Genomic DNA, 15,463 nt, shown 5'->3' with positions numbered 1-15,463 from the left:
AAAAATTTGAAGAAGGGGTCAAAGGACAGAAGAGTGACAAAAGTATACCCAACTCTTGCATAAAGAGCTTCCCCTGCTGTACCTCATGACGGGAGGGGTAGCAAACTGGGTCTTACAGGCATGCTCTCCATAACAGGGGTGTGAATTATAAGCACTTACCTCGAGCTCATTCTCATCAAAAATGGCCAAAAGGTTCTCAGGGACTAACTCATTCAAGCCTGAAACAAAGTGGCCAAGTTAAAGCTATAACCACACCAAGGATATAGACATTTTAAACTCAAGGCCAAGAGGAGATAGAATCCTACCTTTTAGGAAATGTTCCACCTCCTCTTTCACTTGACTGGCCAGTCGATACTGCGCCAGCAAGTTTAAATAGAAGATTTTATTCGCATTGGTGACTGGCGTCTGAGCTCCACCTGTCATGAGTTCTACAACCTGAAAATAGGAAGCAAAAGACAAGGAGAGGCTATGGATGTTAGGTTATAAGATGGTATCTGCTTGGTATGTTCCACACACACAGAACACTTGAACTTCATCAGCATCAACCACAAGTTTCCTCTGTGCTTTCAGCTTTTTAACATACTTGCTTTCACTTTGCATGACTAAGCTTCAAGGCCTCTACTACTGCTGCCATATTTTACCAACTACTTTTTCTGTAGTGGGTGTCTGGTTGAGGTCTTCTCTGATCCAGTCTGGTAATGGTCATGCAACAGGAAGATATTATGGTTCCTTATTACCAATATTTTAATCTATCATCCAAAATTAAACCACTACTAACCTCTCCTCAAAAAAGTCCTTTTATGCCTCAAATTTTAAGATGGGGACAGTTGCTTCCATAAGTTCTCCAAAGTGAATTAGTGGAAAGTGTCACAGTTTGAACCTTGGAGATCCTGGATTCTAATCCCCGTCCTGATGCTATCTTGCTACATAACTTCAGTCACTTAACTATCTGGATCCCTGTTTTCCTTACCTGCAAAGAAAAAGTCAATAACCTTTATCATTCTTAAATAGAATTAATACCCCTCATTAAATAACTCTAAAGGGTATTTAAAGAATTCCCAAGGCAGTTTAAAATCACCACTCTGGAAAATTTGTGTACAGTGACCAGAGTTGTCTTCATTGATAAATGAAAGCCTCCATTTAGTTATAAGATCAGATTTTAAGGTCCTGATGACAGCATGCTGCCTCATTTTTTATTTTTATTTTTTTAAAGATGCTGGTTTTTCTTTTTTTATATACCTTTATTTTATTTTATTTTATTTTATTTTATTTATTTATTTATTTGGTGCCGAGGATTGAACCCAGTGCCTCACATGTGCTAGGCAATACTCTACTACTGAGCCACAACCCAGGCCTGCACCCTCATTTTAACTGTGTTCAATGTGAACTTTAAATCTTAACCATTTATTTCTTAGGCTACTAGATAGAAATGCTTATTCAGAGAAAAGAAATATCCAGACTCACACAAAATAGATTTCTACATTTTCCTAGAAGAAGAACTGCTATATCATAAGGTATCACTGTTCAGCTTATTAGATGATCTCGGTTTTTCAAAATGCCTGGGCCAATTTATATTCATATATATGAGTTCCTGTTGTTTACATTCTCACCAATGCCTGGTATTGACTACCTTTTTCATTGGTTGTGTAATATGTGTAATTTGGTTTTATCTGTAATTTTCTGATTAGCAAAGTTTAATAGGTATTTTTTTTCATATTTATTTCTATTTGGACATCCTCTTTTGAGAATTCATGTTCTTTTACCCATTTTAAAAGTAATGTTCAGGGCTGGGGAGATAGCTCAGCTGGTAGAGTGCTTGCCTCGCAAGCACAAGGTCCTGAGTTCCATCCCCAGTACCACAAAAAAAAAAAAAAATAATGTTCATGTTCTTCTGATTTTTTAAAGAGTTTTAAAAATAAATAAAATACATGCTCCCATTACAATGTTCCATACTTATCATGATGTTACATTCTAATAAACCTATCATGAACTGAAAGTTTAAAAAAAAAAAAAAAAAAAAAAGGAAAGATTTTCTGCATTTTTAATTCATGAGAATTCTTGCTGTGAAGTAACATGGCTTTCCTACCATTAGGTCCCTTGGGCCTGAAGACCATCATTCAGTATTTTACTGACTCCGATTGTCTTGTTATGCTGGCTCAGGAAGTCAGGCTCTGATCCCATGTGTACAAAGGAAGCCAGGTAGTATTTTTTCAGAAAGGACCTCTGATTATCAGTCGAATGTACCAGTGGTCATAACTTTTCAATCATTGCTATTTTGCTTTTAATTATGTATCACTATAACTTTAGCTTCACCACTTATCATTAACCCCACAGTGTAAACAAAAGCACATTGTCATCAAAAATACCTCTAGTCAACAATTTCCTAGTAAAAAGTTTTTATACAGGTATTGTGTTAAAATAGGAATCATCTATATCACCCCTGGCAACTGCTGATGCAGACAATGTCTTTTCCAAATCTGCTTATACAGTGACACTTCATTAACAATTGATTCTTTTTCAACTGGAAAGTAGGAGCAAGTGGGATAGGTAGGCACATGTGTCTCTTACTCCACTCAAAAGGACTGAGATTGGGGCTGGGGATAAGTTCAGAGGCAGAGTAAATACTCAGTATGTGTGAGGCCTTGGGTTCCAACCCAAGTAACCCCCACTCAAAAAAAAAAAAGGGCTGAAGGCATAAACTGGGGTACAATGCTTAAAAGCTTCATTGTCTGATGGAAACTGCTAGCCACATGCAATTAAATTTAAATTCATTAAGATAAACTGAGAAATTCAGTTATGTGGTCACACTAGTCACCTTCCCATCACTGTAGAAAGTAGTATTAGACAGCACTGCTCTAGCGGGAGCTAGGGAAGAGGGGACCAATAGCCCACAGGCTTTGGTCCTTTTTCTCACCTTATCCAATTGACCTGACTTGTTATATTTTTCTTCTGCAAAGACCAGCTCCATTTCACTCATGTCATTGTTGAGTATAAAACAAACTTTTGATTTGTAGAATTCTGGGTCATCTGTTTCAAAGTACTGAGGAGACAGAAAGACACAGCAGAACATGAACTCACTTTTGCCCAGAAATAAAATTTACAATTGTTTAAAGTCACTTATCCCTTGAAGCCTAAAAATAATCAGCCCAAGCAAAGAGATCTCAGAGTTTATGGACAGGCAGTCTTAGGAAAAAATGCATTCTTAAGATGGTAGTTACCTTGTAATGCATGCGTAGTCCTATGATTTGGGCCAGGAAAGAACGGGTGAAACGAGCTCGAACCAACTGCTTGTAGGCACCTCCTAGAGAGGATTCATAGAGACACTTGCCCACCAGCCGCCCTGCAAACTCATACATCTTCAGGCGCATGTGAGGTGGGCGATTAGGGTTGGGATGCACCTGTCAAAGACAGACAGTGAAAGGTCCTGGGCTATTTTTCTCCAAGCCTAGTTCTGGACAAATCTTCCCTCCCCAACTCCATGTGCTATGATTTGGATCTGGAATGTTTCCCAAAGGCCAATGTATTAAAGGATTGGTTCCCCAGCCTTTGGTGTTACTGAGAAGTAGAGGAAGCTTTAAAAGGAGGGAACTAGTGGGACGTTTTAAATCCGTATGGGCATGCTCTCGAAGGGGACTGTGGCAACCTGGTCTCTTGATCTTTCTTTCTTATCTTGGTCATGAGGTGATTGGTTTTGCCATGCACTGCCACTATATTGTGCTGCCTTAACATAGGCCCCAAAACGGGACCAGCTAACCATGGACTAAAGCCTCCATAACTGTGAGCCAAACTACACCCTTTCTCTTTACAAGTTGATTTTCTCAGGTATTTGTAATAGTAACAAGAAATTGACTAACACACCACGCCAGGGGAGCAAGAATTTCAGTGTGAGGATCGAAGAGCTCATCCAAATAACACTGGTCTTTTGGTAGACACCACTGAGTATTTTAAAGTGACTGGAGGATAAAAAACAGGGATGAATTTTTACTCAGCTAAAGAATCTTGTATTAAGTTTGAGGTTCCTGGCTGAGTATGGAAATTAATCAGTGGGTGATAAGATGCCTTTTCACTGAACTAGAACTTCTTTCAGTCAAAGTCTATTTTTCTTTTTTTTTCAAAGTCTACTTTTTTATTCCTATTACCTCAGGCATGTTTTGAGAAAGTAGCTTCATATTCAACTGGCTTCATTTTCTCCTATCTTACAGATGAAATAATGAAGGCAATTAGAATGGAGGCAACCTGATTAGCTCACACTGTAAGTAGCAAAATTAAGAACAGGACAGGGGTTGAAAGACTTTCAAAACTTCAAACCCTTGTGTATTCATTACATGTTCCACACTTTCCACCCACCCAGGGGAAAGTCAAACTCACTAAAGCTTGGTTGTTGTCACTGAAACGGGTGAAGAGCTGATTGGTGGTATCAAACAGTGCTTTGCAGATTAGTTCAAACCATTCCCGGCGAGGCCCTCCCCAGTCTAGAGCTGAAAAGAATAATGAAAATAAATGAAGAGGAACCTACCTCCTCTTATCATGTTTGTTTCTTTATTGGTGATTTTACACTTTCCACATTTCCTCCATTCCATTACCTTACTATATCTCTACTGCAAGTCACCTAAACAGTAAACATTTTTTGAAATCCCATTCCTTTCTGTAGGATCAAAGTATTCTGGTCACTAAGCTACTGGAAACACAAAAGATCAGAGATCCTAAGAAATGGATATATTTCCTGGTTTTGCGATAGTTACTTTGTCCTTTTGGTTCAAACTCCCTCCAATCCCTATGTCTTTGCTCCATCAGCTCCACCTTGCCATCTGGCCAGTAAACACTATCATTTTTTTTCTTGACTCCTGGAAGTTCAGTTGTTTTTATGTGTAGGGGGGAGTAGAAAGATAAAATGAAATCTCAAAACTGACCTTCTTCATCCTGGAAAACCACTTCAAAGTTCTTGCTCCAATCTGAGATGGAGAAATTTCGAGTGGCCTTCAAAGACTGAAAAGCAGTGACAGGAAGGAAACTGTAAGAACACTAGTTGGCACCCTTGGATGCTAAAGACAAAAACACAAGAGCACTGCCACTGTTTACTGACATAACCACTATTATGTCAGATGTCAGAGCAGATCAGTAGAAATAAGCTTTTGTAATATCGTCTTATATTTAAAGTGCACAGATCTCTAGAAGAAATTTAAGGCTTTAAAAAATAATTTGTCTTTACACCATCATTTTGCTGGAAAACTGAAGTTGTTTGTTTTTTTTAATAGCCCTCATTTCATTTTCAGTTTCTAAAATGAGGCAAAATATCATTTTCAAAAAGCATCAAGAAGTGAGTATATTTAACCATATTCAGCTCATAATAGAGCAAACGGATGAACAGAATAATTCATGCTATAGCATGTTTACTGAACTGGCAAGAAATAAAGCTGGTCAACAGAAGATGGGAACTTTGTCTTGTAAAAACTGAGGGGGATCATCTGGCATTTGTTTGATGTTGCATCTATGGTTAGAGATGTACATGATAGAAACACCAGGGATCTTCCAGATTCTTCATTTAAGGTCATGGTCAACTGTGGTCATGATGTAACACTAGTGCCAAGTTACTCTCTGTACTAAGCAGTTCGTCCCCATAGGCTCCTTTATGTGTGCATGGTAAAACTGTTCAAACCATGCGTCCTTAGCAATCCTTAGAGTTGCTTGATAAGTTCTGCCCCAATTTCTCAATTTCAACCATTACACAGTTATATGAGAGATACACGTGGCAGACAGTTCATCACTGACTGCACTAAGTCCAGTTTGGTGTTAGTGAAAAAAATTAATAAAATTGGTAACCTTCAGGATGTAATAAGGTGGGCCCAGTTGCATACTGTATTGGAAGACTAAGCAGGAAGGTTTTTGGGGACTTCTCTTTCCTTTGGTGCATTGACATCTTCCTTTTGTTTCTTTTTGGGTTTTAATCTATTGTTTTCTTTATGCCTCTTATCTCTGAGACTAAGCATATGCTTCATGGTTGCATATTTCCTTGCTTTCTTTCATTTTCCCATGTTTAAGCCATACACCCCAACAATCCTCATTTTATTAATGAAAAAACTCTTGCAGGAAGAAAAAATGACCCAAGTCATTAAGCTGTAAGCAAGAGAACCAATGAGTTTCAGTAAAGTACAATCTATTCACTAGATATCTTTATCCACAAGGCGAGGTTCGGGCAGTAAGCCATGCCACATGGAGAGTGTGGCTGAGAAAAGGGGTTTCCAGTCACACCTACCAGAGCCAAACACCACAAACACTTTCTGGACAGGAATTAAGCCTTCTCATTCCTGGGGAATGTCAGATCCATGCCAGTGTCTGTGTGGTGGAGACAGACACACGTCAGGTGTTCCTTTTCCATCAGACCAGAGTGACAACAAAAATCACTTCTTTTTAATCCAACAAGAACTCTTCTATTCCAAGGATTTAATAACAGGAACTTCCTTTTGTAACCACTTCACCTTCCTGCATAGGACACTGTTGTGGAACTAGTTTGTCACAGGCCTGAAAGCTAATTGTGTTACCTAGTCTCCCCTGAGTACAATACCTCCAACATCTGCCCCAAAGTAAGCAGATCAAAGAGAAGAGCAAAGAGTTTCTAACAGACATCTGCTGATGGAGATGAAATGATGAAACTTTACCCACCGATTCCAACAAAGCGTGTCTGCTGACCTTCAGGGTGACTTTGGAATGTGGCCTTTTCATATGTACCTGCCGAAGCTCTCGCTGGAAAAAGTTTACCTTGTCCTGAAAGGTCTCAGAGCCTCCTGAGGAACAGCAAGATTCATTATGATTAGAGCCTCATTAGCAGACATTGTAGAGTCCCACCTTTACACCCTTGGGACCCAAGGGCAGCTGGCATTGCTACCTTCCCATCTGAATCCCCGTCCATCCTTACCAATGTTCTTATGCAGGGAACGGATGAAAGTGGCTGCTAGAATGTTCCTCTCCTTACAGCTGAGCTCCACAGGAGGTTGAATGCCATCATCCACTACCAGTGTGAGGAGCTTATGAACAGGGTCAGGGCCAAGGTAGGAAAACTAACAAAGGAAAAAAAAAAAAAAGAAAAGAAAAAAGAGTTAATCTATAAAACCTTCAATCCCAGCAAAAACTATCCCTTCTATACAAACTACAAAAACCAGGAGTGAACACCAACCAGGAGTACATCTTGTTTTTTACCTCAATGTTCTACAATTCAAACCTTAAAAATTATAAAAAAAATTGCTACTCCAAACTGCTAGAGGAAAGTGATTTTTATAAAATGACATATATAAACCTTCGGACAAAAGTTTATATTCTAAAAGCACAGAAAAGTTAAAAAAAAAAACTTTTAAGAAAACATATGAGAGAATATTTCTTCTGAAAGAAAGAGCTTTAGCACACTGGGAGACCAAACTGGGGCCAGAGTTACCAAGGCCCTGAATATGAACTTAGTCCTAGAGACAAAAAGTAAGGTAAAGTATGCTGAGTCGCTGCTAACTCCCATTTCTGTAGGCACACGTCCTTCTAGGAGTTACACATTCTTTGTGTCATTTAAGTGAGAAAATAAAACCTTTTTAAATTTGGAAATGAATCCCGTGTGCACAGGGAGAGAACTTCCAGAAACACTGAAAACCCTGGTGCATGTGTGTGAGTCGGGGATAGGGGGTGTTGAAACATCCTAAGAGCTGAAGATTGCTCAGCAAGAACCAGATGTAAGGTCCAACTTACTTTTGTTCCTGGGCATACTCGGAAGGTGTACAGACGCCAGGGAATGATTTTCAGATAGAACTCCTTCACTGAGAATTGCTAGAGGACCAACACACAGAAAATAAAGTGAGTGATAAATAAAAGGGCCCTATTTGGGTATTTTGATTCAAATAGCAATGTCTCTGTGTTTCTCATGATAACCTTTTTCTTTGATGGGCAAAAATAAATATACTTAACAGTACTAAAATAAATTTATCAACTCTCTCTCTAAAAAGGCAAATTAAAATATTACAATGACACTACAATTGAAGAGACATTTTGTAATCTTAAAACTCAAGTCTTAGCTATACAATTTAGATAATGAATTTATAATTCACTTAAATATAGCTGGGATCAGATTTTTACTTAATGAATAGTGAACATTTCACCTAGAAATAATCCTGATCTCCTACTCAACCCAGTGCTGCTCATAATGACTTTGTTCAAGTTCATGGACAGGGCATACCAGTCTTCCAAATCCAACTACTTTCTTCCTACTAGAATGGCCAAGGATTTGCAGGGATGAAAAGGGAGGAAGATAGTGATGTGTGTGTGTGTTGTGGGGGCTCGGGGAGCACAGAAAAAGTTCAACAAAATACCCCATGCAAGGATAAAGAATTCTATATGCAATTCACAAAAAAGGAAAAGAATGCAATAATTATTTAATCTAAATAAACAAAAACCTTGTTACTGAACATGAGGCAGGTCAGGTTTTCTTCTTGATTTAAAGACACTTTCCACTGAAGAAAATTTTCAATACATACTAAAGAGAAGACAGTATAATGAACCATCACTAGCTTTAACAATGATCAATTCACAGCCAGTCGTTTGATTCATTCACCCCACCCATTTCCCTCATTACCTCCCTCCTAGTCCAAATAAAGGCTAGATTTTTACATGAAGATGATATACAGTGAAGGAGAACAGAATTTGAACTTAAGTTTTAGTTATGAGATTAAAGGGATAAAATGGGATATTTCAACAGAGCCTCATTTTCATGAGAGCTTACTAAGAAAATACAAATATTCAAATAAAACTCTTATACAAAGTGCCTCTGAGCTCAGGGGCTTGGGAAGTTCACCTTCTTGTCTCTGCCAAAATTTCTTTATTCCAATCTTGGAGCCTGATGTGACATCTATTTATTGAGGTTTCACAAATTACAGAATGAAAGATCAAATTGTTTCAACCGAGCACAAGGGTCCAACAGTGATTTTATCCTGGTGAGAACTTCTTAATGGTTAAAAGTGACTTACTTTACAACTCACAGCCCTGCCTTAAAAATTCTCCACTGAAGCAATCAAAGGGCAGCACAGACAGGTGCTCACAGTGCCAAAGCACAAAGCCTCTCTAGAAAGAAATCTAGTCTAGTCCCAAACAAATATCAACCTACTGCTCCACTTTCAGTAGCCTCTCTTAGCATCAAAAGCCCTTCAAGTCAAGTTAATGATCTAGCCCCACCAGCACTCAGACTGTTATTTTGTTGTTACTGTTATCAATTCCCAAATACTGGCAGGCTTAGGCAGGGGAGCTATAATGCAAAAAAGGGGGTTCCAACCTTTGGTGACACATAGCAGTACACCTTCTTCGGTTTCTTCACCTTCTCAGGAGTGTGGCACTCTGAGGGTGAGTCTTCATCTTCTTCCTCAATAGCAGTGGAGGGCCGGCGCTGGGAAGAGCTCATGTGCATGGGTGGGAGGTGCCATGGTGTGCTAGTACAGTTAGTAGCATTATAAAGATAAGCCTCAAAGTAAATGCTCACTCCTGAGGTGGACACATTGCGCTCAACGATATTCTTCTCATTCTCTGAAACACCACAAGGATCGAGATTTAAAGTAGGAGTCTGGGAGGAAAAAATTGCCTATTTCTAGGTATCTTGTTTATAAAATACTAAGGGAAGTGTGGCTCAAATATCAAACATTTGGCAGGACAGGAGAGCAGACATACAAAGAAGTGGTGGGGAGTGGGGCAGAAATACTAAATCACAGCTTCCAACTCACCAGTTAAGACAATAATATCAAATTCGCCATTATTGATCGGCTGATTTTGGTATGAAATGCAGGCATGGAAGCAACCACGAGAATGCAGGGTAAGTCGCAAGAACACCTGGCAAGTCTGCCTGTTCGATGTTACCGACTTCTCAAATGAGACTCCAGTAGTCTCCTCTTCTTGAGGGCCAAGCTATGGGAAAAAAACAAAGCATTACTTATCATGTACCATTTTCCCTGCAACTTATGATTGACACCATACCTTTATTTTATTTATTTATTTTTATGTGGTGCTGAGGATCAGACCCAGTGCCTCACACATGCTAGGCAAGCACTCTACCACTTAGCCACAACCCCAAGGCAACTTACTCTTTGCAAAGAACATTCCTATTTCATGTAATCTAAGTCTCATAATGCCTAATGAGACAGACAGGTACTGTCAGATAAAGATATGACAACACAGAAGTCCAGAGAAGGGGACAAGAGATGGGAGTAAATCAGAAAAAGTAAGTACGACAGAAGGAGTCTGCCCTCAACAAGACAGGATAATTAAAAAAACTTTTTTTTAAAAAGGGGCTCACTTACCTCATGAATGGACACACTATAATTGTGTTCATCTCTCAGGGATGCAGAATTGTTGGTAGGGTTGTCATACTCATCTCGGGGCACTATTTGAAGGGTGTGTGGCTGCCCACAGGTCAACACAAGAGTAGAAAAATGGCACACAATTTTGGTCTTGGAAGGAACCACCATTCCTGGAACAGACAATGGAATCTAACATTTAGGGATAGCAGGGACACTCTTCAGGGCACAAAGATCTGCTTAGTGAGTCAGAAAGTTCCCAAGTCCTAGGGTCAATTAAAACACTAAGAAGAGGAGGGAAGAGGAAAGTAAATAGATTAATTTAAATGAAATTTAGGGACTTATTTTTATAAATTCTGAACAACTACCAGCACTAAACAAAATTAAAACGTGGATGAAAAAGAACTGAGAGTTAAAGATGCAGTGCTAGAGTTCCTTAGGGAACCTAGGAGTAAGATAGGCGTTATAAATGCATGAATACATTTTGCCAACATGTATAAAATAATTGCCTGGATTTGGGTTGTAGTGAGAATATACAACAACCAGGTAAAAGATCAAGCTTTCACTAAATTTGTATCACACTTTAGTCAGAGTTTATGCACTCTCTTAATTTAACATGTTAATTGTGACAAAGGATTTAAAGAATATTAAATGAAAAACAAGTCTCAAAACTTGTGTGAACAATAGCAAAAAATGAAAGGGGTACAAATCTAATAAAATATGGTATAAGACTCATACTTGGAAATCTCCAAAATGTGGATGAGAAAAACAAAAAACATCTTAAATGAAGATCTTAAATGAAAAATACCATGTTTATGAACTGGAAGATTCAACACAGTAAAGATTTCAATTCTCCCCAAATTGATATATAGGGTTAACATAATTCTCCTTAAAATTCCAACAGGATTATTTATAGAGTTAGACATTATCCAAAAATTTATATGGAAAGGCAAAGAAAACAGAATAGTCAAAACAATTTTGTAATAATAAAGTTGGAAGAGCCAGTTTGCCAATTTTAGGACTTATAATTATTACAGTAATCAAGACTTTGTAGTGCTGGTGGGGGGAAGACACACAGATCAGTAGCAAAGAAAAGAGAACCCAGAAATAGACCACCACCTAGGTGATATTTGACAAAGGTTGCAAAGTACTATACTGAAGGAAAAGAACAGATATATATGAGCGAGAAAACGGGGGGGGGGGGGGGGGGGGGACACCAAAACCCCTAATCCTGACCTAAGTCTTACATACAAAAAATAACTAACCTTAAATATAAATCACAACCTTAAATATAAAATGTGAAAACCATTAAATTTTTCTTTTTCTTTGGTACTAGTACTTTTTTTTTTTTGTACTTTTGATACAAACAAAAAAATGTTATGTAAACTACAAGAGATACCTATTCCAGATATGGTGGCTCACACCTGTTATCCCAGCAGCTCAGGAGGCTGAGGCAGGAGGATCATAAGTTCAAAGCCAGCCTCAGCAACTTACCAAGTCCCTAAGCAACTTATGAGACCCAGTCTCTAAATAAAATACAAAAACAAAGGGCTAGGGCTGGGGCTGGGGCTCAATGGTTGAGTGTCCCTGGGTTCAATCCCCAGTATCTCCCCCACCAAAAAAAAAAAAAGGATCCCTATGATAGAATGTTATATAAAGATTTTAAAATGATACTTTTAAAGAATAACTGTACTAGAAAATGCTCACTAATGTTTAGTGAAAAGTCAGGCATAATATTGTTTATGTAAAAGCACAAGTCCAATTTAGAAACATTAACATTATTATAAAGAAGACTGAAAGAAAAAACATAAAAATGTTAATAGAGGTCATCTCTTGGTATGTGAAATCATAATTTTTATCCTCTACCTGCATCTTCAAGTTTTTTGTTTTTTTTTTTTTCTTTTTTATACTGGAGATTGAACCTAGGGGCACTCTACCACTGAGTAATATAGTTATATCCCTAGTCCTTTTTTTTTTTTTTAAAGACAGGGTCTCACTAAATTGCTGAGACTGACCTCAAACTTGAGATCCTCCTGCCTCACCCTCCTGAATTGCTGGGATTGCAGGCAGACATCACTGCACCAGGTACCATAAAACTTTCAGGAAAAAACACAAAAATACCTTTAGGACTGGGATTACTCAAGAATTCAAAAGGGATACCAAAGCATGACCACAAAATAAAAAATGGATAAAACTGGATTTTGCCAAAATTAAAAACTTTTGCTCTGTGAAAGATCCCGACAGGAGATGAAAAAAAAAAAAAAAAAAAAAAAGGCCACGGACTTGAAAAATATTTGCAAACCAAAGACTTACCAAGGAACTGGTATGCAGAATATATATTTAAAGAATTTTCAAAATTCAACATTGAAAAAAAAAATCCACTTAGAAAATGGGCAAAAGACAAAAAGAGATTTCACCCAAGAGAATACACAGATGACAATAAGCACATGAAGAGATGTTCAAACTCAACAAATCATTTGGGAAATGTGAATTAAAACCATAATGAGATAGCATATACTTATCAGAATGGCTAAAATAAAAAAGTGACAATATTACATGTTGGCAAGGACATAAGAAGCTGGATTATGTAAATGTTGCTAATAGTATATAAGATGTGATAGGTCACTCTGGAAAGAGTTTGGCAATTTCATGTTTAAAAAACTAAACATGTCATTTCCATACAACTCAGAATTACACTGCAGGGCATTTATACCGAAAAATGAAATCTTATGTTCACACAAAAAACCTGAATATGAAAGTTTATTGCAGTTTTACTCAAGACAGTCAAAAGTTGAAAACAATCCAGATGTTCTTAAATGGATGACTAACATTCACATCATTGAATAGTATTCACCAATAAAAATGAACCAACTACTGATACACTCCACAATCTGGTTGCAACTCCAGAATATTATGCTGAGTGAAAAAAAAGCCAATCCCAAGAGGTTGCATACCTTATGATTCTACTTATGTAACATTCATCAAATGTCAAAAGTATAGAAATGGGAAAAGATTAGTGAGTTTCCAAGGGTTAAGAAACAGGCTGGTGAGAGGGGAAATGGAGTGGCTACAAAAGGGCAACATGAGAGATCTTTAGGGTGATAAAGTTCTGTACCTTGACTATATCAATGTCAAAAACCTGGTAGTGATATTGTACTATATCACACCACGCTATAGTTTTGAAAGATGTTACCATTAGGTAAAGGATATACCAGATTTCTATTATTTCATGTAATTGCAAGTGAATATATAATTATCTCAAAAATATTAAATTAAAACAGAGATGGTATATATTATAACGATTTAAATTATTCTCCATTGGTGGAAAGAAGGTGAGGTGCTAATTCATGTGGAAAGAAATCTCCTGAGTGAGGCATTCAAGTGAAGGAGATAGAGGGATGGCTTGGGAGCTACTTTGTTTAGAGCAGTCTTCTGTTACAGAGAAAGCAAACTGAGAACCAGTCAAAATACACCAATCTTCTTAAGGCCCCACTCATTACAGTGTGACTCCCAAAATTAGCCATGGTCCTAACATTTCTGTGAATACTAACCTAGCCATTATCTAATGATGGTCCCTGAAAGAAGTCAGGCACAAGGCAGATAGGACCCCAACACATAACACATGTATGCTGCAAAACCAAGAATCAGAGATTATACTGATGAACTTCAATGTCAGTGAGCATTTGTTATCTGGCATGAAGGACACAAGGGTGGAAAAAAAGTAGAAATAAAGCCTCAATTCCTAGATACCAGAAGCATGGCAGACACTCTTCAGGGAGAAGTAAAACATACTGGCAGCAAGGGTGGGATTGGTATCAAGATGCTTTAACTTGAAAAGGTTTCAAAAAAATCAAAAGAATTTATTCTCTGTGTATTCTGGTGCCCTGATCCCTTAAGAACTTGCCAGTCTCATGACTCAGCAATTCTACTCCTTGGGAAATAAAAATATATATATAATACATATACACACAAAATTTCACAGGAGCATTACTTTGGTAGTCAAGAAGTGGAAAAAACTCGAATGCCCACCAACTTACCAATGGATAAATAAAATGTGGTATATCCATATACTGGATTACTTGGTAATAAAATAAATGAAGGACTGATTCATGCTATGACATGGACAGGTCTTAAAAGTATTATATTAAGTTAAATAAGCTAGTCACATATGACCACATATCTTATGATTACATTTACAAGAAATGTCCAGAGCAGACAATGCTCTACAGAAGGAATAGATAAGTGGTTGTCTATGATTGGGGATTTGGTGACAAAGTGACTGATAATGAGTCTTTTGGAGATAACAAAAATGCTTTAAAATTGACTATGGTGATAGCTGAATAACTGTGTACTTTTAAAAACATTAAACTAAACATATTATTAATAGTTTTATTTGTTTGTTTTTGCAGTACTGTGGATTGAACCCAGGGAGTGCTCTATCACTGTCTACATCCCTCTAACCTGTGATCCTCATACCTCAGCATCCCAACTTGCTGGGGTTACAGGGCTGCACCACCACGACTGGTTAAACTGTCCACTTTAAATAGATGCATTTTATGGCATGCAAATTAAATCTAGGGGTAAAGGGTTAAAGTTCTGTGGTAGATTACATGCTTGGTAAACATGAGGCCCTAGGTTCAATCCCCTTGGCTCTCACCAAAACAACAACAACACACCAAAGGAGGAATGGAAAGAGAAAGAAAAGCAAAGAACATACCAGGCTGAAAAATTTTGTAGTAGGGACTATACGCCACATTTAATCCACCAAGCTTCACTGTAATTTCATAACGCCCAGCTCTGCGCACAGTGAAGGCCACCTTTACCACGTTTGAATTGGGTTCCTGAAGGACTTCCTGGGTCACTGGAATTTCCACTGCTAGTTCAACATGAGAGATGTGAACTCTCAGTCCCACAGGCCGATGTGCAGGGAAAGGCTGCCCGTTCTTATAAAATAACTGTAGAGGAGAGGAGAGGGGCACCTGTTAGTGAGCAGAGGAGAAAAAAAAAAAATGTTTTTGGTGTAATAAGAGAGTGGGGAGAAAGGAAGTAGCCAGTCAAGGTCATACTGATAAACCCCATTGCCTACCTGTTCCTTACAGTTCTGCTCACAGAAACAGAGACAAATTCCCTCGGCACACCAAAGAAAATCAATA

General features: G+C 38.0%; 1 protein-coding gene and 1 pseudogene across 6 annotated transcripts in view; both read right to left on the bottom strand.

Moving 5' to 3' along the window:
- The window catches only part of AREL1 (apoptosis resistant E3 ubiquitin protein ligase 1), a 48,180-nt gene that overhangs the window by 11,711 nt on the left and 21,006 nt on the right, over positions 1-15,463 (bottom strand). For 3 of the 5 annotated variants that reach the window (XM_079129754.1, XM_079129757.1, XM_079129755.1), the window contains exons 5-17: positions 15,028-15,289; positions 10,314-10,483; positions 9,741-9,921; positions 9,299-9,546; positions 7,726-7,803; positions 6,914-7,055; positions 6,661-6,782; positions 4,911-4,986; positions 4,369-4,478; positions 3,219-3,398; positions 2,915-3,040; positions 306-435; positions 160-218 (exon numbers count right to left, since the gene is read on the bottom strand). In XM_079129754.1, the coding sequence (XP_078985880.1) occupies positions 160-218; positions 306-435; positions 2,915-3,040; positions 3,219-3,398; positions 4,369-4,478; positions 4,911-4,986; positions 6,661-6,782; positions 6,914-7,055; positions 7,726-7,803; positions 9,299-9,546; positions 9,741-9,921; positions 10,314-10,483; positions 15,028-15,289 (1,884 nt within the window). The remainder of the gene's footprint in view (positions 1-159; positions 219-305; positions 436-2,914; positions 3,041-3,218; positions 3,399-4,368; positions 4,479-4,910; positions 4,987-6,660; positions 6,783-6,913; positions 7,056-7,725; positions 7,804-9,298; positions 9,547-9,740; positions 9,922-10,313; positions 10,484-15,027; positions 15,290-15,463) is intronic. The other 2 variants (XM_079129758.1, XM_079129756.1) reach the window with 1 other exon arrangement.
- LOC306655431 (rRNA-processing protein FCF1 homolog) lies at positions 4,994-6,247 on the bottom strand (annotated as a pseudogene). Its single transcript has one exon. The product of its transcript is annotated as an rRNA-processing protein FCF1 homolog (transcript).

Source organism: Sciurus vulgaris, assembly GCF_902686455.1.
Source record: "Sciurus vulgaris genome assembly, chromosome: 2".
NCBI lineage: Eukaryota > Metazoa > Chordata > Mammalia > Rodentia > Sciuridae > Sciurus > Sciurus vulgaris.
The sequence above is the reverse complement of the archived record's forward strand: the minus strand, read 5'-3'. Positions and strand labels throughout refer to the sequence as shown.